General features: G+C 48.4%; 1 protein-coding gene across 3 annotated transcripts in view; it reads left to right on the top strand.

Moving 5' to 3' along the window:
• The window catches only part of PDLIM4 (PDZ and LIM domain 4), a 520,316-nt gene that overhangs the window by 128,063 nt on the left and 365,203 nt on the right, over window positions 1–27,050 (top strand). Inside the window, exon 3 of one of the 3 annotated variants that reach the window (XM_063928187.1) lies at window positions 1,285–1,404. The exons of the other annotated variants lie outside the window; for them this stretch is intronic. Coding sequence (XP_063784257.1) covers window positions 1,384–1,404 — 21 coding nt within the window. The 5' untranslated portion in view covers window positions 1,285–1,383. The remainder of the gene's footprint in view (window positions 1–1,284; window positions 1,405–27,050) is intronic. 3 annotated transcript variants of the gene reach the window in all.

The raw sequence follows: 27,050 nt of genomic DNA, 5'->3' as shown, positions 1-27,050 counted from the left end.
ACCACAGGCCTTGGGCTCAACCCCATTTTTTTGTCTACTGGTCCACTCTATGCACTCTATGGACTAATTCAGTAAGGATTGCAAATTCTGCTAAGTAGGTGGGGGCTGCCCATCGCAGGGCAAGGCCGCCCAGCATGCTGACCACCATACCCCCCACCCCCCTTCCCCCGACCACGCTTACATTTCGGTCGCACTGCAATTGCAGCATGATTGCTAAAAATAGGGTAGCCTCCTGTCGGCGCAGCCTGGCTGCGCCCGCATGGGGCCCGCAGCCATTTTAGTGATGGCAGTGGCCATTTTAGTCATGCAGCTGCCCTGATCACGCCCACACCACGCCCCCGTTTTAACGCCGTGCCCCCACAACGCTCCGTTTTTGCCTTGGAAATGGAGCGTTGCCGCCCCCCCATCCCCACTTGACAGGCAGAGGCGTTTATATTTTCTGTGGGGCACCTGCGGGCGAAAAAATTCCAGTTGGATCGCTATTTGCAATCCAACCTGAATTAGCCCCTGTGTACACTTTAGCCTCTTAACTGGCATTACATCAGCAGCAACCGATGCCAGACATGCATTCACTCTGCATCCCCACCATTTAAAATAGGAAATTGTGCAGAATCACTTTCCTGTTGTTGGTCCGGCCCCCCCCAACAGCAATGAAGTAACCACCAACACCATTGACTAATTTGCACCCGAGATTGCTGTGCGAACGCATTCTGAAGCCCGTGTGCCCTGATATTAATCTATTATTAAATTGTTGGCACGGGAAGACACACTTCTAAAAATATAATTTTTACTTCATTACACTTTTTTTCAAAAGACACTATTTAATTTGAAGTTTTCTTTTTAAATCAGATTTCAGTCAAGTGCTTAACACCTTGCACACTTAATTTATTTTTTCTAATGCTTGCACTGCTGCTGCGAGGGGACAACAATTATTTTACCTACAAAGTCTGTCAGAATGCTTCATTTACCGATTATTATCCATTATTTCATGAGAGATACAGTTCATTAGTCTCTGCATACCTTTGCCTTTCCATTCCTATACAGATTGAGACATCCTACATCAGCATTATCTTATACTATATGTGTGAGGTAATTGTGACTGCTTCCCGTTTTATTGTTGGACCTGCAGCTTTTTATCACTTTTGCTTTGAAATACTACAAATGTTTTTCCGTTGCTCAGCTTTGTGGCCAACTGCTCAGTTTACTGTTAGTGGTGCACTTCTATTTCAGTTGTTTTACTGATATTAAATAAAACATTGTGCTGACTGCAAATAGTTTTCTCAGCAATATTTCAGGTTCCGACCGATAGCTGAAGAACAGAGTTTAGTGTGAATTGGAGGCGGTTGGGATGCCGATGGTCATAATACCGATGCCAGGATCCCGATGAATTTAATCCAGACAGGGGTGAGTAAGGAATACTCTCCCCAACTACCTAAACCCACCCTTACCGCAGCCTAACCCTAACCTCCCCCCTTAGTGCCTAACTCTAACATCTTTGTGGTGGTGCCTAAAACTAACTCCCGGCTCCCGCAGCCTAACCCTAACCCTCCCTAGGGGTTGAATATGGGTGACCGACATTTGGGATCCCGCCGGTCACCATACTGATGCCAGGATCCCGAGGTTTAGAATGCTAGTGGGGATAGGAGGGCGAGCGTAACGAAGCTCCTTGCGTGGGCTCGGTGGCTCGCTGCGCTCGCCACAAGTTCTATTCCCACTCTATCGGTGTCAGGGACACCCACGAGTGGGAATAGTCCCTGCTAGTCGGCATGGTGATTGTCAGGTGTTCCGGATCCCAGTGTCAGTAATGTGACCGGCGGTCCCCCCTTCCTGCAGTCTAACCCTAACATCTCCCATGTGGCAGCCCAATCCTAGCCCTCCGGGACTGTGGCTAAACTAAACCCCTCCGTACCTAACCTGCGCTGCACTTGCTATGGTTGGTATTATCACCAGATGAGATCGGATCACAAGATGAGAACGGATTGCTGTGCAAGGCTCTGATAATAGCACAGTATACCAGTAGACGCTACCTAGATAAGAGCATTTGCCAGTGGTGTTGTTAAAGTGCAATGAGAGTAGAGGTGCCGCAAAGATGGTGCCAGCACCCTATAAGTGGGATGGGTGCCATGGGCAGCCTAAAGGCCAGTGGTGCTAGGAAAGGGTGCAGGCAGGTATATACGGCATTCCAGGAAGTGGTAGCAGGGGTTCGCTGTGCTAGGGGGGAAATAAAGAGCGGACTCTGGAGGGTTCTGGTGTTGATCGTATGGTGATGGTATTTGACTTATTGTATTGTTATTCTTCAGTCAATGGGCAATGGATAAAACTGGTGCACAAGGCATAGTAACTGGGGGAGCCAGCAGATATCAGCAAATTCATCCACAGAGAATGGTCACATGCCTGACTCTAGTGAGTGGCCTCTGTCAAGGAGGGTGGGATCCCTCCTCATAGCGCCTGATTCTGAACTGGATTCAGCTGCGGCCTTCCTTGCATCTTTTACTGCAGTTGCGTCTGTGACTTCATGCTAATGTCGCTATAATGCCCTTCCCTGGTGTACATCCGTGCGTCTGGATGAGCAAGGACTGAATCACCCACTTTCAGTTTCTACAGACGCTGCAATCATGCTTTGTGCATCTTTAGACACCATCATCGGTCTCACTACTGAAACTCGTACCAGCCCTATGCTACAGTAGGTGCGGATCATCCATCTGAGTATGGCCTCCAATGTGAGCAATCCAGCAGTGTGTACACCGGGAAGCGGATACAATAACGCAAGCCGGGATCCCGTGCGTCACAATGCCGACACTGGAATCCCGACTAGCGGTGAAATACCGCTGCCAGAATCCCTGCTCCACAGGCTTTTCTCTCTCTATGGGTGTCCACGACACCCATAGAGGGAGAATATAAGCTGTGGCGAGTGCAGCGAGCCACCGTGCTCTCAAGAGGCTTGCTAGCGCTCGCCCCACTGCCGACACACCGGTGGCCCTGATCCTGCTGTCGGTATACTGACAGCCGCCAATTTTACATACCGATCCCCCGTAACCACCCAGGAATGCCCAACACATTTCTAATATACTTGTTTGTGCGTACGTCAGAATCTGTACTGTGACTCTGTACGAGCACCATCATGGTGGATGCACTGTGTAACTCAGACACATGCACAGGTGAAAAACACTGCAATAGAAAAAAAATAAAACACATTGGCCCCCACAGGAAACAAAAAAATAAATTGGCCCCAATAGGAACAAACAAAACACATTGGCCTCCACGGAAAAATATAAAACATACATAACTGCCTCCCACAGAAGACTGACCTGTCTACAGTACTTGCTGACATGCTTGGCTCTGCCCCTGAGAGCAATGTGTATTTGGCTGTTAAGTTCCCAGTACAGCAGCTTTGGAGAGCTGTAGATTATTGTGATCACTGTGGTGTCTGAGTTGTCAACAGTAACAACAAAGGTGCTGCAGGGTGAATTAGACCAGACCCAATTGCCTTGCAGAACGCATCCAGACCATGGGCCATATTTTGCCCATCTCTGTCAAAGAGGCAACAGCTCTGTGTGTTGTGTTCACCTGTTTATACTCTGCTGATTACAGTACAACCACCAGGAGCTCCTGTGCAGTGGTGTCGAGAGAGGGGGGTACAAATTACCTGGGCCCAGGTCTAACTGAGGGACCCACTAAGGGCCCAGTGGGGCCCCCAGGCCCCTTCCCCCTTTCCTGGCAACAGCAGTTGCAGCTCTTCTGCTTAGCCAAGCACACAGCTGCAGTGTGGCCATTGAGGCACTTAAAATTGGAGATGTGCCGCGGTCACTTTTCGTGTTTTGTGTTTTGGTTCTAATTCCCAGCTCGTGTTTTGGTTTTGGGTTGGTTTTGCCAAAACCACCCTTTTCGTGTTTTGGTTTTGGTTTAGGATCTGGATGATTTTTGGAAAAAAAACATAAAAACAGCTAAAATCACAGAATTTGGGAGTAATTTTGATACTACGGTATTATTAAGCTCAATAACATTCATTTCCACTCATTTCCAGTCTATTCTGAACACCTCACACCTCACAATATTGTTTTTAGGCCTAAAGGTTGCACCGAGGTGGCTGTATGACTAAGCTAAGCGACAAAAGTGTGCGGCAAAAACACCATCTAGGAGTGGCACTGCAGTAGCAGACAGGATGGCACTTAAAAAAACTAGGCCCGAAACAGCACATGATGCAAAGAAGAAAAAGAGGTGCAAGATGGAATTGTCCTTGGGCCCTCCCACCCACCCTTATGTTGTATAAACAGGACATGCACACTTTAACAAACCCATCATTTCAGCGACAGGGTCTGCCGCACGACTGTGACTGAAATTACTGGTTTGTTTGGGCCCCCACCAAAAAAAGAAGCAATCAATCTCTCCTTGCACAAACTGGCTCTACAGAGGCAAGATGTCGACCTCATCCTCATCCTCCGAATCCTCGCCCCTTTCAGTGTGTACATCCTCCTCCTCACAGAGTATTAATTCGTCCCCACTGGAATCCACCATCACAGGTCCCTGTGTACTTTCTGGAGGCAGTTGCTGGTAAAGGTCTTCCTGGAGAAATGTATAATTCATTTTGATGAACATCATCTTCTCCACATTTTTGTGGAAGTAACCTCCTACGCCGATCGCTGACAAGGTTACCGACTGCACTAAACACTCTTTCTCTATCGTCCTAGTGGATGCTGGGGTTCCTGAAAGGACCATGGGGAATAGCGGCTCCGCAGGAGACAGGGCACAAAAAGTAAAGCTTTAGGATCAGGTGGTGTGCACTGGCTCCTCCCCCTATGACCCTCCTCCAAGCCTCAGTTAGATTTTTGTGCCCGGCCGAGAAGGGTGCAATCTAGGTGGCTCTCCTAAAGAGCTGCTTAGAAAAGTTTAGCTTAGGTTTTTTATTTTACAGTGAGTCCTGCTGGCAACAGGATCACTGCAACGAGGGACTTAGGGGAGAAGAAGTGAACTCACCTGCGTGCAGGATGGATTGGCTTCTTGGCTACTGGACATTAGCTCCAGAGGGACGATCACAGGTACAGCCTGGATGGTCACCGGAGCCTCGCCGCCGGCCCCCTTGCAGATGCTGAAACGAGAAGAGGTCCAGAATCGGCGGCAGAAGACTCCTCAGTCTTCTTAAGGTAGCGCACAGCACTGCAGCTGTGCGCCATTTTCCTCTCAGCACACTTCACACGGCAGTCACTGAGGGTGCAGGGCGCTGGGAGGGGGGCGCCCTGGGAGGCAAATGAAAACCTTTTTTGGCTAAAAATACCTCACATATAGCCTCCGGGGGCTATATGGAGATATTTAACCCCTGCCAGAATCCGTTAAGAGCGGGAGACGAGGCCGCCGAAAAAGGGGCGGGGCCTATCTCCTCAGCACACAGCGCCATTTTCCCTCACAGAAAGGCTGGAGGGAAGGCTCCCAGGCTCTCCCCTGCACTGCACTACAGAAACAGGGTTAAAACAGAGAGGGGGGGCACTAATTTGGCGTTAGAAATATATAAAAAAGATGCTATAAGGGAAAACACTTATATAAGGTTGTCCCTATATAATTATAGCGTTTTTGGTGTGTGCTGGCAAACTCTCCCTCTGTCTCTCCAAAGGGCTAGTGGGTCCTGTCCTCTATCAGAGCATTCCCTGTGTGTGTGCTGTGTGTCGGTACGTGTGTGTCGACATGTATGAGGACGATGTTGGTGAGGAGGCGGAGCAATTGCCTGTAATGGTGATGTCACTCTCTAGGGAGTCGACACCGGAATGGATGGCTTATTTAGGGAATTACGTGATAATGTCAACACGCGCCAAGGTCGGTTGACGACATGAGACGGCCGACAAACAATTAGTACCGGTCCAGACGTCTCAAAAACACCGTCAGGGGTTTTAAAACGCCCGTTTACTTTAGTCGGTCGACACAGACACAGACAGGGACACTGAATCCAGTGTCGACTGTGAATAAACAAACGTATTCCTTATTAGGGCCACACGTTAAGGGCAATGAAGGAGGTGTTACATATTTCTGATACTACAAGTACCACAAAAGAGGGTATTATGTGGGATGTGAAAAAACTACCGTAGTTTTTCCTGAATCAGATAAATTAAATGAAGTGTGTGATGATGCGTGGGTTCCCCCCGATAGAAAATATGGGCGGTATACCCTTTCCCGCCAGAAGTTAGGGCGCGTTGGGAAACACCCCTTAGGGTGGATAAGGCGCTCACACGCTTATCAGAACAAGTGGCGGTACCGTCTATAGATAGGGCCGTCCTCAAGGAGCCAGCTGACAGGAGGCTGGAAAAATATCATAAAAAGTATATACACACATACTGGTGTTATACTGCGACCAGCGATCGCCTCAGCCTGGATGTGCACAGCTGGGGTGGCTTGGTCGGATTCCCTGACTAAAAATATTGATACCCTTGACAGGGACAGTATTTTATTGACTATAGAGCATTTAAAGGATGTATTTCTATATATGCGAGATGCACAGAGGGATATTTGCACTCTGGCATCAAGAGTAAGTGCGATGTCCATATCTGCCAGAAGATGTTTATGGACACGACAGTGGTCAGGTGATGCAGATTCCAAACGGCACAAAGGTGTATTGCCGTATAAAGGAAGAGGAGTTATTTGGGGTCGGTCCATCGGACCTGGTGGCCACGGCAACTGCTGGAAAATCCACCGTTTTTACCCTAAGTCACATCTCTGCAGAAAAAGACACCGTCTTTTCAGCTTCAGTCCTTTCGTCCCTATAAGAGTCATATCTGCCCAGGGATAGAGGAAAGGGAAGAAGACTGCAGCAGGCAGCCCATTCCCAGGAACAGAAGCGTTCCACCGCTTCTGACAAGCTCTCAGCATGACGCTGAGACCGTACAGGACCCCTGGATCCTACAAGTAGTATCCCAGGGGTACAGTTTGGAATGTCGAGACGTTTCCCCTGCGCAGGCTCCTGAAGTCTGCTTTACCAAGGTCTCCCTCCGACAAGGAGGCAGTATGGAAAAAAAAAAAAAAAATTCACGAGCTGTATTCCCAGCAGGTGATAATTAAATTACCCCTCCTACAACAAGAAAAGGGGTATTATTCCACACTATATTGTGGTACTGAAGCCAGAAGGCTAGGTGAGACCTATTCTAAATCTAAAAAAATTTGAACACTTACAAAGGTTCAAATCAAGATGGAGTCACTCAGAGCAGTGATAACGAACCGGGAAGAAGGGGACTATCTGGTGTCCCGAGACATCAGGGATGCTTACCTCCATGTCCCAAATTTGCCCTTATCACTAAGGGTACCTCAGGTTCGTGGTACAGAACTGTCACTATCAGTTTCAGACGCTGCCGTTTGGATTGTCTACGGCACCCCGGGTCTTTACCAAGGTAATGGCCGAAATGATGGTTCTTCTTCGAAGAAAAGGCGTCTTAATTATCCCTTACTTGGACGATCTCCTGATAAGGGCAAAGTCCAGGGAACAGTTGGAGGTCGGAGTAGCACTATCTCGGATACTGTTACAACAGCAGGGGTGGATTCTAAATATTCCAAAATCGCAGCTGATCCAGACAACAAGTCTCCTGTGCTTAGGGATGATTCTGGACACAGTCCAGAAAAAGGTGTTTCTCCCGGAAGAGAAAGCCAGGGAGTTATCCGAGCTAGTCAGGAACCTCCTAAAATCAGTGCATCATTGCACAAGGGCCATGGTAAAAAAATGGTGACTTCCTTCGAAGCAATTCCAGTCGGCAGATTTCATGCAAGAACTTTTCAGTGGGATCTGCTGGACAAATGGTCCGGATCGCATCTTCAGATGCATCAGCGGATAACCCTATATCCAAGGACAAGGGTGTCTCTCCTGTGGTGGTTACAGAGTGCTCATCTTCTAGAGGGCCGCAGATTCGGCATTCAGTTTTGGATGTTGGTGACCACGGAGGTCAGCCCGAGAGGCTGGGGAGCAGTCACACAAGGAAAAAATTTCCAGGGAGTGTGATCAAGTCTGGAGATTTTTCTCCACATAAATATAGCTAAGGGTAAATTTATAATGCTCTAAGCTTAGCAAGACCTCTGCTTCAAGGTCAGCCGGTATTGATCCAGTGGGATAAAACATCACGGCAGTCGCCCACGTAAATAGACAGGGCGGCACAAGAAGCAGGAGGGCAGTGGCAAAAACTGCAAGGACTTTTCGCTGGGCGGAAAATCATGTGATAGCACTGTCAGCAGTGTTTCATTCCGGGAATGGAAACTGGGAAGCAGACTTCCTCAGTAGGCACGACCTCCACCCGGCAGAGTGGGAACTTCATGGGGAAGTTTTCCACATAATTGTAAACCGTTGGGAATTACCAAAGGTGGACATGATGGCGTCCCGTCTGAACAAAAAACGGGACAGGTATTGCGCCAGGTTAAGAGACCCTCAGGCAATAGCTGTGGACGTTCTGGTAACACCGTGGGTGTACCAGTCGGTGTATGTGTTCCATCCTCTGCTTTTCATACCTAAGGTACTGAGAATTATAAGACGTAGAGGAGTAAGAACTATACTCATGGCTCCGGATTGGCCAAGAAGGACTTGGTACCCGGAACTTCAAGAGATGCTCACAGAGGACTTATGGCCTCTGCCGCTAAGAAGGGACTTGTTTCAGCAAGTACCATGTCTGTTCCAAGACTTACCGCAGCTGCGTTTGACGGCATGGCGGTGGAACGCCGGATCCTAAGGGAAAAGGCATTCAGGAAGAGGTCATTCCTACCCTGGTCAAAGCCAGAAAGGAGGTGACCGCACAACATTATCACCACATGTGGCGAAAATATGTTGCGTGGTGTGAGGCCAGGAAGGCCCCACGAAGAAATTTCAACTCGGTCGATTCCTGCATTTCTTGCAAACAGGAGTGTCTATGGGCCTCAAATTGGGGTCCATTAAGGTTCAAATTTCGGCCCTGTCGATTTTTCTTCCAGAAAGAATTGGCTTCAGTTCCTGAAGTCCAGAAGTTTGTCAAGGGAGTATTGCATATACAACCCCCTTTTGTGCCTCCAGTGGCACTGTGGGATCTCAACGTAGTTCTGGGATTCCTCAAAACACATTGGTTTAAAACCAGTCAAATCTGTGGATTTGAAGCATCTCACATGAAAAGTGAACATGCTCTTGGACCTGGCCTGGACCAGGCGAGTGTCAAATTGGTGGGTTTTTTTTCTCAAAAAAGCCCATATCTGTTTGTCCATTCGGACAGGGCAGAGCTGCGGACTCGTCCCCAGTTCTCTCCCTAAGGTGGTGTCAGTGTTTCACCTGAACCAGCTTATTGTGGTGTCTTGCGCCTACTAGGGACTTGGAGGACTCCAAGTTGCTAGATGTGGTCAGGGCCCTGAAAATATAGGTTCCAGGACGGCTGGAGTCAGGAAAACGGACTTGCTGTTATCCTGTATGCACCCAACAAACTGGGTGCTCTTGCTTTTAAGCAGACTTTTGCTAGTTGGATGTGTAATACAATTCAGCTTGCACATTCTGTGGCAGGCCTGCCACAGCCAAAATATGTAAATGCCCATTCCACAAGGAAGGTGGGCTCATCTTGGGCGGCTGCCCGAGGGGTCTCGGCTTTACAACTTTGCCGAGCGGCTATTTAGTCAGGGGCAAACACGTTTGTAAAATCCTACAAATTAGATACCCTGGCTAAGGAGGACCTGGAGTTCTCTCATTCGGTGCTGCAGAGTCATCCGCACTCTCCCGCCCGTTTGGGAGCTTTGGTATAATCCCCATGGTCCTTTCAGGAACCCCAGCATCCACTAGGACGATAGAGAAAATAAGAATTTACTTACCGATAATTCTATTTCTCGGAGTCCGTAGTGGATGCTGGGCGCCCATCCCAAGTGCGGATTATCTGCATTACTTGTACATAGTTACAAAAATCGGGTTATTATTGTTGTGAGCCATCCTTTCAGAGGCTCCGCTGTTATCATACTGTTAACTGGGTTCAGATCACAGGTTGTACAGTGTGATTGGTGTGGCTGGTATGAGTCTTACCCGGGATTCATAAATCCTTCCTTATTGTGTACGCTCGTCCGGGCACAGTACCTAACTGAGGCTTGGAGGAGGGTCATAGGGGGAGGAGCCAGTGCACACCACCTGATCCTAAAGCTTTACTTTTTGTGCCCTGTCTCCTGCGGAGCCGCTATTCCCCATGGTCCTTTCAGGAACCCCAGCATCCACTACGGACTCCGAGAAATAGAATTATCGGTAAGTAAATTCTTATTTTTGGAGTACACACTGGAGGGGGGGCAACTTAGGTAAAATAAAGCCAGTTTGTATATGGGCATCCAAATTGCCTCTTTTTCCTGCCAGTATACATACGGACTGTCTGACATGCCTACTTGGATGCTGTCCCTCATATAATCGTCGACCATTCTTTCAATGGTGACAAAATCAAATGCAGTGACAGTAGACATGTCGGTAATCGTTGGCAGGTCCTTCAGTACGGACCAGATGTCAGCACTCGCTCCTGACTGCCCTGCATCACCGCCAGCGGGTGGGCTAGGAAATCTTATCCTTTTCCTCGCGGCCCCAGTTACGGAAGAAAGTGAAGGAGGAGCTGTTGATGGGTCACGTTCCGCTTGAGTTGACAATTTTCTCACCAGCAGGTCTTTGCACCTCTGCAGACTTGTGTCTGCCGGAAAGAGAGATACAACGTAGGCTTTAAACCTAAGATTGAGCACGGTGGTCAAAATGTACTGCTCTGATTTCAACAGATTGACCACCTTTGAATCCTGGCAAAGCAAATGAAGGGCTCCATCCACAAGTCCCACATACTTTGCAGAATCGCTCCGTCTTAGCTCCTCCTTCAATTTCTCCAGCTGCTTCTGCAAAAGCCTGATGAGGGGAATAACCTGACTCAGGCTGGCAGTGTCTGAACTAACTTCACGTGTGGCAAGTTTGAAGGGTTGGAGAACCTTGCACAAGACGGAAATCATTCTCCACTGCGCTTGAGTCAGATGCATTCCCCCTCCTTTGCCTATATCGTAGGTGGATGTATAGGCTTGAATGGCCTTTTGCTGCTCCTCCATCCTCTGGAGCATTTAGAGTGCTGAATTCCACCTTGTTACCACCTCTTGCTTAAGGTGATGGCAGGGCAGGTTCAGGTGTGTTTGATGGCGCTCCAGTCTTCGGTACGCGGTGGCTGAATGCCGAAAGTGGCCCGCAATTTTTCAGCCCACCGACAGCATCTCCTGAACGCCCCTGTCATTTAAAAAAAAATTCTGCACCACCAAATTAATTGTATGTGCAAAACATGGGACGCGCTGGAATTTGCCCAGATGTAATGCACACACAATATTGGTGGCATTGTCTGATATCACAAATCCACAGGAGAGTCTAATTGGGGTAAGCCATTGTGCAATGATGTCCCTCAGATTCCGTAAGAGGTTGTCAGCCGTGTGCCTCTTCCGGAAAGCGGTGATACATAGCGTAGCCTGCCTAGGAACGAGTTGGCGTTTGCAAGATGCTGCTACTGGTGCCGCTGCTGTTGGTGCCGCGGGAGGCTATACATCTACCCAGTGGGCTGTCACAGTCACATAGTCCTTAGTCTACCCTGTTCCACTTGTCCACATGTCCGTGGTTAAGTGGACAGTGGGTACAACTGCATTTTGTAGGACACTGAGGACACTTTTTCTGAGGTTTCTGTACATTCTCGGTGTTGCCTGCCTAGTGAAGTGGAACCTAGATGGGATTTGATACCATGGACACAGTACCTCAAACAATTCTCTAAGTCCCACTGATCTAATGGCGGATACCAGATGCACCTCTAACACCAACATAGCTGTCAAGGCCTCAGTTATCCGCTTTGCAAAAGGATGACTGCTGTCATATTTCATCTTCCTCACAAAGGACTGTTGGACATTCAATTGCTTAGTTGAAGTACAAGTGGTCTTCCGACTTCCCCTCTGGGATGACAATCGACTCCCAGCAGCAACAACAGCAGCGGCAGCAACAGCAGGTGTACCACTCAAGGATCCTCCGGAGTAATCCCGGTTAGGAGAGGACTCCTCAGTCTTGCCAGTGACATGGCCTGCAGGACTACTGACGTTCTTGACTGAGGAGGAAGTTGACGATGAGGGAGTTGGAGGTGTGGCTTGCAGGAGCTTGGGTACAAGAGGAAGAAGGGATTTAGGTGTCAGTGGACTGCTTACGCTCTTACCCAAAGTTTCACAACTTGACACTGACTTCTGATGAATGTGCTGCAGGTGACTTATAAGGGAGGATGTTCCTAGGTGGTTAACGTCTTTACCTCTACAGATTGACAGAGGCAACAGACTGCTTGACTCCTGTTGTCCGGATTTGTGGAGAAATAATTAAACACCGCAGAGGTGTTTTTTTTGGTATTTTGCCCAGGTATCACAATGGGCTTATTCATCCCACGGACAAAAAAAACAAACCACGTCACCATCAGAATCCTCATCGTCAACTTCCTCCTCAGCGCCAGCAACACCCATATCCTCATCCTGGTGTACTTCAACAGTGACATCTTCAATTTGAATATCAGAAACTGGACTGTGGGTGCTACTTCCAACACTTGCAGAAGGTGTGCAAATAGTGGAAGAAGTCACCTCTTCCTGTCCAGTGTTGGGAAGGTCAGGCATCGCAACTGCCGACACACTTGGACTCTCCTTGGGGATTTGTGATACTATCTTAGAATGCACAGTTCTTTGCTGTGTTTTTTCCAGCTTAACGCTTTACATTTTTCTAGTGGAAAGAAGAGGGCTTCCATCGTCATGTGAAGCTGAACCACTAGTCATGAACAAAGGCCAGGGCCTTAGCCGTTCCTTGACACTCCGTGTCGTAAATGGCATATAGGCAAGTTTACGTTTCTTCTCAGACCATTTAAATTTCTTTTTTTGGGGTATTTTTATTGAACTTTGGCTTTTTGGATTTTACATGCCCTCTACTATCACATTGGCATCGGCCTTGGCAGACGACGTTGATGGCATATTCATCGTCTATGTCATGACTAGTGGCAACAGCTTCAGCACTAGGAGGAAGTGGTTCTTGATCTTTCCCTATTTTATCCTCCAAATTTTTGTTCTCCATTATTTTTCTGGAGTTATATAACATCATGAGGTACAGGAGAGCGTACCTCTACACCACACAGGGCAAACCCTGTGAAAATTATTTGGATTAAATATTAATAACCCCTTTATTTGGAGTAAATAATATACAGCACAGGGCAGCACCACTGAACTTATATGGCAGCACCACTGGACTGGACTTATACGGAATTATATGGACTTATATGGAATTATACGGCAGGATCACTGGCATTATACGGCAGGATCACTGGATTTATACGGCAGGATCACTGCAATTATACGGCAGGATCACTGGACTTATACGGCAGGATCACTGCAATTACAATATACGGCAGGATCACTGGACTTATACGCCAGTACCACTGGAATTTACGGCATGATCACTGGACTTATACGGCAGGATCACTGGATTTATATGGCAGGGTCACTGGATTATACAGTACCGCTGGACATATACGGCAGTATCACTGGTCATATACGGCAGTATCACTGGACTGGACTTATACGCCAGTACCACTGTAATTATACGGCAGGATCACTGCAATTATACGGCAGGATCACTGTAATTATACAGCAGGATCACTGGATTTATACTCCAGTACCACTGGAATTATACGGCAGGATCACTGAATTTATTTTCGGCAGTACGGCTGGACATATACGGCAGTATCGCTGGACATATACGGCAGTATCACTGGACATATACGGCAGTATCACTGGACTGGACTTATACGCCAGTACCACTGTAATTATACGGCAGGATCACTATAATTATACGGCAGGATCACTGGACTTATACGTCAGTACCACTGGAATTATACGGCAGTACCGCTGGACATATACGGCAGTACCGCTGGACATATACTGCAGTACTGCTGGACATATACGGCAGTATCAATGGACATATACGGTAGAGATGAGCGCCTGAAATTTTTCGGGTTTTGTGTTTTGGTTTTGGGTTCGGTTCCGCGGCCGTGTTTTGGGTTCGAATGCGTTTTGGCAAAACCTCACCGAATTTTTTTTGACGGATTCGGGTGTGTTTTGGATTCGGGTGTTTTTTTCAAAAAACACTAAAAAACAGCTTAAATCATAGAATTTGGGGGTCATTTTGATCCCAAAGTATTATTAACCTCAAAAACCATAATTTACACTCATTTTCAGTCTATTCTGAATACCTCACACCTCACAATATTATTTTTAGTCCTAAAATTTGCACCGAGGTCGCTGTGTGAGTAAGATAAGCGACCCTAGTGGCCGACACAAACACCGGGCCCATCTAGGAGTGGCACTGCAGTGTCACGCAGGATGTCCCTTCCAAAAAACCCTCCCCAAACAGCACATGACGCAAAGAAAAAAAGAGGCGCAATGAGGTAGCTGTGTGAGTAAGATTAGCGACCCTAGTGGCCGACACAAACACCGGGCCCATCTAGGAGTGGCACTGCAGTGTCACGCAGGATGGCCCTTCCAAAAAACCCTCCCCAAACAGCACATGACGCAAAGAAAAAAAGAGGCGCAATGAGGTAGCTGTGTGAGTAAGATTAGCGACCCTAGTGGCCGACACAAACACCGGGCCCATCTAGGAGTGGCACTGCAGTGTCACGCAGGATGGCCCTTCCAAAAAACCCTCCCCAAACAGCACATGACGCAAAGAAAAAAAGAGGCGCAATGAGGTAGCTGTGTGAGTAAGATTAGCGACCCTAGTGGCCGACACAAACACCGGGCCCATCTAGGAGTGGCACTGCAGTGTCACGCAGGATGTCCCTTCCAAAAAACCCTCCCCAAACAGCACATGACGCAAAGAAAAAAAGAGGCGCAATGAGGTAGCTGTGTGAGTAAGATTAGCGACCCTAGTGGCCGACACAAACACCGGGCCCATCTAGGAGTGGCACTGCAGTGTCACGCAGGATGTCCCTTCCAAAAAACCCTCCCCAAACAGCACATGACGCAAAGAAAAAAAGAGGCGCAATGAGGTAGCTGACTGTGTGAGTAAGATTAGCGACCCTAGTGGCCGACACAAACACCGGGCCCATCTAGGAGTGGCACTGCAGTGTCACGCAGGATGTCCCTTCCAAAAAAACCCTCCCCAATCAGCACATGATGCAAAGAAAAAGAAAAGAAAAAAGAGGTGCAAGATGGAATTGTCCTTGGGCCCTCCCACCCACCCTTATGTTGTATAAACAAAACAGGACATGCACACTTTAACCAACCCATCATTTCAGTGACAGGGTCTGCCACACGACTGTGACTGATATGACGGGTTGGTTTGGACCCCCCCCAAAAAAGAAGCAATTAATCTCTCCTTGCACAAACTGGCTCTACAGAGGCAAGATGTCCACCTCATCTTCACCCTCCGATATATCACCGTGTACATCCCCCTCCTCACAGATTATCAATTCGTCCCCACTGGAATCCACCATCTCAGCTCCCTGTGTACTTTGTGGAGGCAATTGCTGCTGGTCAATGTCTCCGCGGAGGAATTGATTATAATTCATTTTAATGAACATCATCTTCTCCACATTTTCTGGATGTAACCTCGTACGCCGATTGCTGACAAGGTGAGCGGCGGCACTAAACACTCTTTCGGAGTACACACTTGTGGGAGGGCAACTTAGGTAGAATAAAGCCAGTTTGTGCAAGGGCCTCCAAATTGCCTCTTTTTCCTGCCAGTATAAGTACGGACTGTGTGACGTGCCTACTTGGATGCGGTCACTCATATAATCCTCCACCATTCTATCAATGTTGAGAGAATCATATGCAGTGACAGTAGACGACATGTCCGTAATCGTTGTCAGGTCCTTCAGTCCGGACCAGATGTCAGCATCAGCAGTCGCTCCAGACTGCCCTGCATCACCGCCAGCGGGTGGGCTCGGAATTCTGAGCCTTTTCCTCGCACCCCCAGTTGCGGGAGAATGTGAAGGAGGAGATGTTGACAGGTCGCGTTCCGCTTGACTTGACAATTTTGTCACCAGCAGGTCTTTCAACCCCAGCAGACCTGTGTCTGCCGGAAAGAGAGATCCAAGGTAGGCTTTAAATCTAGGATCGAGCACGGTGGCCAAAATGTAGTGCTCTGATTTCAACAGATTGACCACCCGTGAATCCTTGTTAAGCGAATTAAGGGCTGCATCCACAAGTCCCACATGCCTAGCGGAATCGCTCCCTTTTAGCTCCTTCTTCAATGCCTCCAGCTTCTTCTGCAAAAGCCTGATGAGGGGAATGACCTGACTCAGGCTGGCAGTGTCTGAACTGACTTCACGTGTGGCAAGTTCAAAGGGCATCAGAACCTTGCACAACGTTGAAATCATTCTCCACTGCACTTGAGACAGGTGCATTCCATCTCCTATATCGTGCTCAATTGTATAGGCTTGAATGGCCTTTTGCTGCTCCTCCAACCTCTGAAGCATATAGAGGGTTGAATTCCACCTCGTTACCACTTCTTGCTTCAGATGATGGCAGGGCAGGTTCAGTAGTTTTTGGTGGTGCTCCAGTCTTCTGTACGTGGTGCCTGTACGCCGAAAGTGTCCCGCAATTTTTCTGGCCACCGACAGCATCTCTTGCACGCCCCTGTCGTTTTTTAAAAAATTCTGCACCACCAAATTCAAGGTATGTGCAAAACATGGGACGTGCTGGAATTTGCCCATATTTAATGCACACACAATATTGCTGGCGTTGTCCGATGCCACAAATCCACAGGAGAGTCCAATTGGGGTAAGCCATTCCGCGATGATCTTCCTCAGTTGCCGTAAGAGGTTTTCAGCTGTGTGCGTATTCTGGAAAGCGGTGATACAAAGCGTAGCCTGCCTAGGAAAGAGTTGGCGTTTGCGAGATGCTGCTACTGGTGCCGCCGCTGCTGTTCTTGCGGCGGGAGTCCATACATCTACCCAGTGGGCTGTCACAGTCATATAGTCCTGACCCTGCCCTGCTCCACTTGTCCACATGTCCGTGGTTAAGTGGACATTGGGTACAACTGCATTTTTTAGGAGACTGGTGAGTCTTTTTCTGACGTCCGTGTACATTCTCGGTATCGCCTGCCTAGAGAAGTGGAACCTAGATGGTATTTGGTAACGGGGGCACACTGCCTCAATAAATTGTCTAGTTCCCTGTGAACTAACGGCGGATACCGGACGCACGTCTAACACCAACATAGTTGTCAAGGACTCAGTTATCCGCTTTGCAGTAGGATGACTGCTGTGATATTTCATCTTCCTCGCAAAGGACTGTTGAACAGTCAATTGCTTACTGGAAGTAGTACAAGTGGGCTTACGACTTCCCCTCTGGGATGACCATCGACTCCCAGCGGCAACAACAGCAGCACCAGCAGCAGTAGGCGTTACACGCAAGGATGCATCGGAGGAATCCCAGGCAGGAGAGGACTCGTCAGACTTGCCAGTGACATGGCCTGCAGGACTATTGGCATTCCTGGGGAAGGAGGAAATTGACACTGAGGGAGTTGGTGGGGTGGTTTGCGTGAGCTTGGTTACAAGAGGAAGGGATTTACTGGTCAGTGGACTGCTTCCGCTGTCACCCAAAGTTTTTGAACTTGTCACTGACTTATTATGAATGCGCTGCAGGTGACGTATAAGGGAGGATGTTCCGAGGTGGTTAACGTCCTTACCCCTACTTATTACAGCTTGACAAAGGGAACACACGGCTTGACACCTGTTGTCCGCATTTCTGGTGAAATACCTCCACACCGAAGAGCTGATTTTTTTGGTATTTTCACCTGGCATGTCAACGGCCATATTCCTCCCACGGACAACAGGTGTCTCCCCGGGTGCCTGACTTAAACAAACCACCTCACCATCAGAATCCTCCTGGTCAATTTCCTCCCCAGCGCCAGCAACACCCATATCCTCCTCATCCTGGTGTACTTCAACACTGACATCTTCAATCTGACTATCAGGAACTGGACTGCGGGTGCTCCTTCCAGCACTTGCAGGGGGCGTGCAAATGGTGGAAGGCGCATGCTCTTCACGTCCAGTGTTGGGAAGGTCAGGCATCGCAACCGACACAATTGGACTCTCCTTGTGGATTTGGGATTTCAAAGAACGCACAGTTCTTTGCGGTGCTTTTGCCAGCTTGAGTCTTTTCAGTTTTCTAGCGAGAGGCTGAGTGCTTCCATCCTCATGTGAAGCTGAACCACTAGCCATGAACATAGGCCAGGGCCTCAGCCGTTCCTTGCCACTCCGTGTGGTAAATGGCATATTGGCAAGTTTACGCTTCTCCTCCGACAATTTTATTTTAGGTTTTGGAGTCCTTTTTTTACTGATATTTGGTGTTTTGGTTTTGACATGCTCTGTACTATGCCATTGGGCATCGGCCTTGGCAGACGACGTTGCTGGCATTTCATCGTCTCGGCCATGACTAGTGGCAGCAGCTTCAGCACGAGGTGGAAGTGGATCTTGATCTTTCCCTAATTTTGGAACCTCAACATTTTTGTTCTCCATATTTTAATAGGCACAACTAAAAGGCACCTCAGGTAAACAATGGAGATGGATGGATTGGATACTAGTATACAATTATGGACGGGCTGCCGAGTGCCGACACAGAGGTAGCCACAGCCGTGAACTACCGCACTGTACTGTGTCTGCTGCTAATATATAGACTGGTTGATAAAGAGATAGTATACTCGTAACTAGTATGTATGTATAAAGAAAGAAAAAAAAACCACGGTTAGGTGGTATATACAATTATGGACGGGCTGCCGAGTGCCGACACAGAGGTAGCCACAGCCGTGAACTACCGCACTGTACTGTGTCTGCTGCTAATATATAGACTGGTTGATAAAGAGATAGTATACTCGTAACTAGTATGTATGTATAAAGAAAGAAAAAAAAACCACGGTTAGGTGGTATATACAATTATGGACGGGCTGCCGAGTGCCGACACAGAGGTAGCCACAGCCGTGAACTACCGCACTGTACTGTGTCTGCTGCTAATATATAGACTGGTTGATAAAGAGATAGTATACTCGTAACTAGTATGTATGTATAAAGAAAGAAAAAAAAACCACGGTTAGGTGGTATATACAATTATGGACGGGCTGCCGAGTGCCGACACAGAGGTAGCCACAGCCGTGAACTACCGCACTGTACTGTGTCTGCTGCTAATATAGACTGGTTGATAAAGAGATAGTATACTCGTAACTAGTATGTATGTATAAAGAAAGAAAAAAAAACCACGGTTAGGTGGTATATACTATTATGGACGGGCTGCCGAGTGCCGACACAGAGGTAGCCACAGCCGTGAACTACCGCACTGTACTGTGTCTGCTGCTAATATAGACTGGTTGATAAAGAGATAGTATACTCGTAACTAGTATGACTATAAAGAAAGAAAGAAAAACCACGGTTAGGTGGTATATACAATTATGGACGGGCTGCCGAGTGCCGACACAGAGGTAGCCACAGCCGTGAACTACCGCACTGTACTGTGTCTGCTGCTAATATAGACTGGTTGATAAAGAGATAGTATACTCGTAACTAGTATGACTATAAAGAAAGAAAAAAAAACCACGGTTAGGTGGTATATACAATTATGGACGGGCTGCCGAGTGCCGACACAGAGGTAGCCACAGCCGTGAACTACCGCACTGTACTGTGTCTGCTGCTAATATAGACTGGTTGATAAAGAGATAGTATACTCGTAACTAGTATGTATGTATAAAGAAAGAAAAAAAAACCACGGTTAGGTGGTATATACAATTATGGACGGGCTGCCGAGTGCCGACACAGAGGTAGCCACAGCCGTGAACTACCGCACTGTACTGTGTCTGCTGCTAATATATAGACTGGTTGATAAAGAGATAGTATACTCGTAACTAGTATGTATGTATAAAGAAAGAAAAAAAAACCACGGTTAGGTGGTATATACAATTATGGACGGGCTGCCGAGTGCCGACACAGAGGTAGCCACAGCCGTGAACTACCGCACTGTACTGTGTCTGCTGCTAATATAGACTGGTTGATAAAGAGATAGTATACTACTAATATTATATACTGGTGGTCAGGTCACTGGTCACTAGTCACACTGGCAGTGGCACTCCTGCAGCAAAAGTGTGCACTGTTTAATTTTAATATAATATTATGTACTCCTGGCTCCTGCTATAACCTATAACTGGCACTGCAGTAGTGCTCCCCAGTCTCCCCCACAATTATAAGCTGTGTGAGCTGAGCAGTCAGACAGATATATAATATATATAGATGATGCAGCACACTGGCCTGAGCCTGAGCAGTGCACACAGATATGGTATGTGACTGACTGAGTCACTGTGTGTATCGCTTTTTTCAGGCAGAGAACGGATATATTAAATAAACTGCACTGTGTGTCTGGTGGTCACTCACTATATAATATATTATGTACTCCTGGCTCCTGCTATAACCTATAACTGGCACTGCAGTAGTGCTCCCCAGTCTCCCCCACAATTATAAGCTGTGTGAGCTGAGCAGTCAGACAGATATATAATATTATATATAGATAATAGATGATGCAGCACACTGGCCTGAGCCTGAGCAGTGCACACAGATATGGTATGTGACTGAGTCACTGTGTGCTGTGTATCGCTTTTTTCAGGCAGAGAACGGATTATAAATAAAAGTGGTGGTCACTGGTCACTATCAGCAAAACTCTGCACTGTACACTACTGAGTACTCCTAATGCTCCCCAAAATTAGTAAATCAAGTGTCTAAACGGAGAGGACGCCAGCCACGTCCTCTCCCTATCAATCTCAATGCACGTGTGAAAATGGCGGCGACGCGCGGCTCCTTATATAGAATCCGAGTCTCGCGATAGAATCCGAGCCTCGCGAGAATCCGACAGCGTCATGATGACGTTCGGGCGCGCTCGGGTTAACCGAGCAAGGCGGGAAGATCCGAGTCGCTCGGACCCGTGAAAAAAAACATGAAGTTCTGGCGGGTTCGGATTCAGAGAAACCGAACCCGCTCATCTCTAATATACGGCAGTATCACTGGACTGGACTTATACGCCAGTACCACTGGAATTATACGGCAGGATCACTGGACTTATTCGCCAGTACCACTGGAATTATATGGCAGGATCACTGGATTTATACGGCAGTACCGCTGGACATATACGTCAGTACCGCTGGACATATACGGCATTATCAATGGACATATACGGCAGTACCACTGGACATATATGGCAGCACAGGGACACCACCACTGGACTGATGCAGGACAACAGTATCCGGACTCCAGGTCGACAACAAAAAGGTTGACACCTTAGGTCGAAGCCAATTGGTCGACACACCTTAGGTCGACATGGACAACAGGTCGACATGGAAAAAGGTCGACATGCGTTTTTCACCATTTTTTTTTTTTTTGGAACCTTTTCATACTTAACGATCCACGTGGACTACGATTGGAACGGTAATCTGGGCCATGCGAGGGGACACGGTGCACTAATTGGGGTTCCCGGTCACTCTACGAAGAGAACGACACCAAAAAAACAAAAAAACTCATGTCGACATTTTCCATGTCGACCGTGTTCATGTCGACCTAAGGCGTGTCGACCAATTGACGTCGACCTAAGGTGTGTCAACCTTTTTGTTGTCGACCTGGAGTCCCAGACCCGTATCACAACGCCTCCTGTGATTAGGCCACTCCTCGTGAAAAGTACCTGGGCCCAGCCAAGCTTTCCGCTGCCCTGCTCATGTGTACCCCATCCGCCAGCGCTGCACTACAGTAATAATAACCTGTCCCACATCTGAGGAACAAAAACTGCACTATGAAAACTTTCTGCCCACATAAAGTATTGCCTTTGGTGCTCTCACACCACAGGCAGCCTGTACCTGGCCAGGCAGGCTGGGGGCTTTTGTGTATGTATGCCTATGTGAGTGGGACTGGAGGATGAAGTGACAGCTGGAGGGAGAGGGAGAAGGGGGACACACAGAGTATCCCAGTCTGTCTGGCAGTGGGGAGAAATTTACTTTGCGGGAGTTCCCGGGGCCCTGCACCGGAAGTTTCCCCAGAGGCGGGCTGGCCCGGGGGACAGGGTGCCATATGCTCCCTGGGCCACGCTACGGCCAAAGGTCACGGGCCGGCCGCCACCTTCCACTACACCAGCGGTGGCCAACACGCGGTTCTCGAGCCGCATGCGGCTCTTTCTATCTCCACATGCGGCTCGTAAGCTCCCGCGGTGCCTCCCGCTGCCCTAGTCTGCAGTGCCCGGCGCCGGCCCATGATCCAATCAGAGCTTGCGGACCGGCAGCCAATCAGGAGTCTTAGCTGCCGGTTCACGAACTCTGATTGGCTCATGGACCGGCACCTAATTAGAGAGAATCAACGCCGCCAGAGAGTGGAGACTGAGGGACAGGAGAGGCGCACGCTGCGCTCTCCTCCCCTCACAAGCAGCAGACTGAGCAGATCAGCAGCGTGGCAGTGAGCAGCACTTGGGGGGGGGGCAGTATGGGGACATGTGTATCTTACACTGGGGGCATATCTGGCACTGGGAGGGACGTGTATCTGGCACTGGGGGGGACGTGTTTCTGGCACTGGGGGCATATCTGGCACTGCGGGGATGTGTATCTGGCTCTGGGGGCATATCTGGCACTGGGAGGACATGTGTTTCTGGCACTGGGTACATATCTGGCACTGGGGAGACGTGTAGCTGGCAGTGGGGGCATATCTGGCACTGGGGAGACTTGTAGCTGACAGTGGGGGCATATTTGGCTCTGGGGGCATATCTGGCACTGGGGGACATGTGTATCGAGCACTGGGGGATGTGTATCTGGCAGTGGGGGCATATTTGGCACTGGGGGCATATCTGGCACTGGGGGACATGTGTATCGAGCACTGGGGGGATGTGTATCTGGCAGTGGGGGCATATTTGGCACTGGGGGCATATCTGGCACTGGGGAGATGTGTAGCTAGCAGTGGGGGCATATCTGGCACTGGGGGCATATTTGGCACTGGGGGCATATCTGGCACTGGGGGGAGATATGTTTCTGGCACTGGGGGCATATCTGACACTGGGGGGGGGGCATGTATCTGGCACTGGGGGCATATCTGGCACTGGGGGAACATGTGTATCTGGCACTGGGGGCATATCTGGCACAGGGGGGGACGTGTATCTTACACTGGGGGCATATCTGGCACTAGGGAGATGTGTATCTGGCAGTGGGGGCATATCTGGCACTATGGGGACATATATGTATCTGGCACTGTGGGGGCATATATGTATCTGGCACAGTGGGGGAATATATGTATCTGGCACTGTGGAGGAATATACTGTATGTATCTGGCACTGTGGGACCATATATGTATCTGGCACTGTGGGAACATATATGTATCTGGCACTGTGGGGACATATATGTATCTGGCACTGTGGGAGCATATATGTATCTGGCACTGTGGGGGCATATATGTATCTGGCACAGTGGGGGAATATATGTATCTGGCACTGTGGAGGAATATATGTATCTGGCACTGTGGGGGCATATATGTATCTGGCACTGTGGAGGAATATATGTATCTGGCACTGTGGGGACATATATGTATCTGGCACTGTAGGGACATATATGTATCTGGCACTGTGGGAGCATATATGTATTTGGCACTGTGGAGGCACCCATTTTTTGGCATTTTTATATGTATGCGGCACTGTACAGGGGCTTTATTTGTATGTGGCACTGTACAACATGACTAAAAATGGGTTTATGACACAAGGTCATACTCCTACAAACGTCAAACCGAAAAGGTGTGCGCATAAAAATGGCGTGTTGCTTTGTGACAACTATGCCACGCCCCCATTTGGCTTGCGCGCCTTCGGCGCGCATGATATGGCTCTTACCCTTGCCTACAGATCTTTTCTGGCTCTTTGCCACTGACTGGTTGCCCACCCCTACACTACACAGCTCTGCTGAAGCCGCGGTCGCACTGTCATATTTATAATAAAGCATCTTTAAACAAAAAAAACTCCATTTAAGATGGCGCCATTACTTATGGGCCAGTGCTCTGGACTTGCCCCCCAGACTAAAAGTTGCCAGCCAGCCCCTGAGTTCCCCCTACCTAGCATGGAAGTGTTCAGTGAGTATACGATGGGTGATGGGGTACATGCTATGCTGCCGTGTGATGGTGGGCACAGTTGGTGATGCCCAGGCTGCCATGTGTATTTCTGACTTTGTCTCTACCAGCAGCTGTACGTTTCATTCCGCCTCACACAGAACCCTACACTGATTGCTAACTATTAATGCTCCCCACCTCCCCACATCTGGAGCTAGGGCAGGGCTACATGCCGACACAGCTGCTTCCTCTCTCTGTGTCCAGTGTAACATTAAGGGGTGTGGTTCACAGGCTCGACAGTGTCTAGGTCGACCATGTTTGGGTCGACCACTTTTGGTCAACAGTAAGTAGATCGACAGGAATGCTAGGTCGACAGGGTCTCTAGGTCGACATGGTCTAGGTCGACAGGTCAAAAAGTTGACATGAGTTTTTAATGTTTTTTTGGTGTTGTTTTCTCCGTACAGTGGCTGGGAACCCCAATTAGTGCACCTTGGTCCCTCGCACTTCGGGCAAGGTGCCTTGCTCCGCTATCGCTGCGCTCGGCACAGGTTACTATTCCCAATCGTAGTCCGCGTGGATTGTTAAGTATGAAAAAGTTAAAAAAAATGTTTTCCAAAAACTCATGTCGATCTTTTGACCTGTCGACCTAGAACATGTTGACCTAGAGACCCTGTTGACCTTGATACCCTGTTGACCAATAGTGGTCAACCTAAACATTGTCGACCTGGAGACCGGATCCCAACATTAAGCAGAGTTCCCAGGTGTTTCATCTCCTGGCTAATGTCACCTGGAAGTGCCCACTAGCCAAAGCAGATGACAGCTTCCAGTTTGCATTCCACAGTGGAACACAAATCCCGGAAGCGCGGCAGCTGGCCCAGCAGATGTACGAATCAGCCCGGGCTGGCTGCCAGTGTGAGCTGACCTAGTAGACATTGTAAACCGGCCCAGCAGAAGGATGCAGGAAATGGCCCAGCTGGGACTTTCCCACTTTTACAGTGGTCCAATCCACCCATGGTTGGGCCCATGGGCTGGACGCCAGGCAGGGGTTATATGCGCCAGGGGGTTGGATCCCTAGGTGGCATAGTTGCTGTGCCTAAAAGGATAGGCAGCATATGTCCCATCTGTTGAAAAATTTAGAGAAGACCTACGGTAGCCATGCCTGCTGCTTCTTTCCTTGCCCTGCTATATTTTAATGCCGTAAACAAATAAAGTTGTGACCAACATTTTGCCTCCTAATCCGTTTTTCCTAAAAGTTTTTAGGCATGTTACCTGAGCGCAAGCAGATCGCCCTATCCTCCTTACAGAGGTGTAGCTAGGTGCCATGGTGCCCGGAGCAAGGTTATGTTTTGGCACCCCATCCCCTGTACTGAATTGAGGGCCTAGCCAAGTAGACATTGTGGAGCTCAGGGCGGAAGTTTCCTTGGGTGCCCCCAATTGTTTAAAATAGGGTCAGTGTGTGCCGAACACTTGCAATAATAATATAAGGGCACGGCAATACGGATGGTGTGATGGTTAACATTACTTCCTCACAGCACTGAGGTCATGGGTTCGATTCCCACCTGGGGAGTTTGTATATTCTCCCCAATCTTGCATGGGTTTATTCCGGGTACTCAGGTTTCCTTCCACAATACAAAAATATACTGGTAGATTAATTGGCTCCCAACAAAAACCCTGTCGTGTTGTGGGGCAGGGACTGATGTGAATGGCGAAATGTTCTCTCTAAAAAACTGCGGAATATGTGTGCGCTATATAAACAACTGGTAATAATAAATAAATAATGGCTTCATTGGGCAGGTGTGTGGCCACAAAATAGTACCAATTCACAATACATTAGAGAGAAGTGCTGCAGCAGCCGGGGCAGAGAGAGGTTCTGCAGAAGTCGAGACATAAAGTGATGCTACAGGACAGGAGTAACACTGCTGCACAGCTACAAGCAGACGGTGAGACATATAAAGAGGGTGGGCAGAGCTCTGTCAGTGTCTTTTGCTGTCACCTCTGGCCTGCCCTGTTCCCTACCTAGTCTCAGAGTCCGACTCAGTGTGCGCCCACTGCTTCTCCTCCTCCTGCTCTGTGGCTACCAGTGGCCGGCGGGAAGGATAGGGCAGCGCGCCCTTTAACTTTTTTGGCGCCCGGAGCTCGCACTTCACCGGAGCCACCCTCGCTACACCCCTGCCTCCTTAGTGTACTTAGTGGCACTTTCAAACTTTTTAGCATGATAGCCTGCTGTCAGACTGATTGTGTGATATGTGCCATACTACTGAATGTTACTGTTTCTGTAACCTCATAATCACCGTACATGTTAATTAAAACCTTCTGAGGAAAAAAAGCACCAGCATTGTGACAGGGCGCAGGAGGTGCATGCTGAAAGCAGGACTGAGTGGTATACAACAGGAGAGACACTGTATACTGTAAAACAAGACAGACAGTGAGGAGCACTGAGCCAGCACTGGGAACTCTTACACTGATAGGTTAGTTCCTGTGTGAAGACCTGTAACCCTGCAATAGATATATAATGAAGGTCCACAGTCATCGCAGTCCCCTTATTTTTAGGGACAGAGACACATTTTAGATATTTGTTCCTGGATATGGATGGTTATTCTTGGAAATGATCCTGTTATAGCGTTGTTATTAATCAGCTGCACTTCCAATATTACCAATTCAGCCACATTGATTTTTATTTGATATTTATTGATTTTACTTTTTATTCTCTTAATTTTGAAAGTTTATTTAAGAGGTATGGGCCATCTATGTGTTTCCACCTCCATGTCTCCATCTGAGCAACACGCTGGAGTGAGAGCATCCCATGCACAGTTCTGTATGTGGCATAGACATTGTATATATGCACTGTACAGTGTGCGGCGCACATCAGGCATCCGCCAAAGCTCTGCAAAGCAGTCCTGTTTCATATATATATATATATACATACATTATGCATCAGTTATATGTTGCCCTAGTGTAGTGTAACCCCGCAGCGGAGCAGGAAAGTGAGCA

Source organism: Pseudophryne corroboree, chromosome 6, assembly GCF_028390025.1.
Source record: "Pseudophryne corroboree isolate aPseCor3 chromosome 6, aPseCor3.hap2, whole genome shotgun sequence".
In the NCBI taxonomy this organism is placed as follows: Eukaryota; Metazoa; Chordata; class Amphibia; order Anura; family Myobatrachidae; genus Pseudophryne; species Pseudophryne corroboree.
This window is presented reverse-complemented; position numbering and strand designations above follow the sequence as displayed.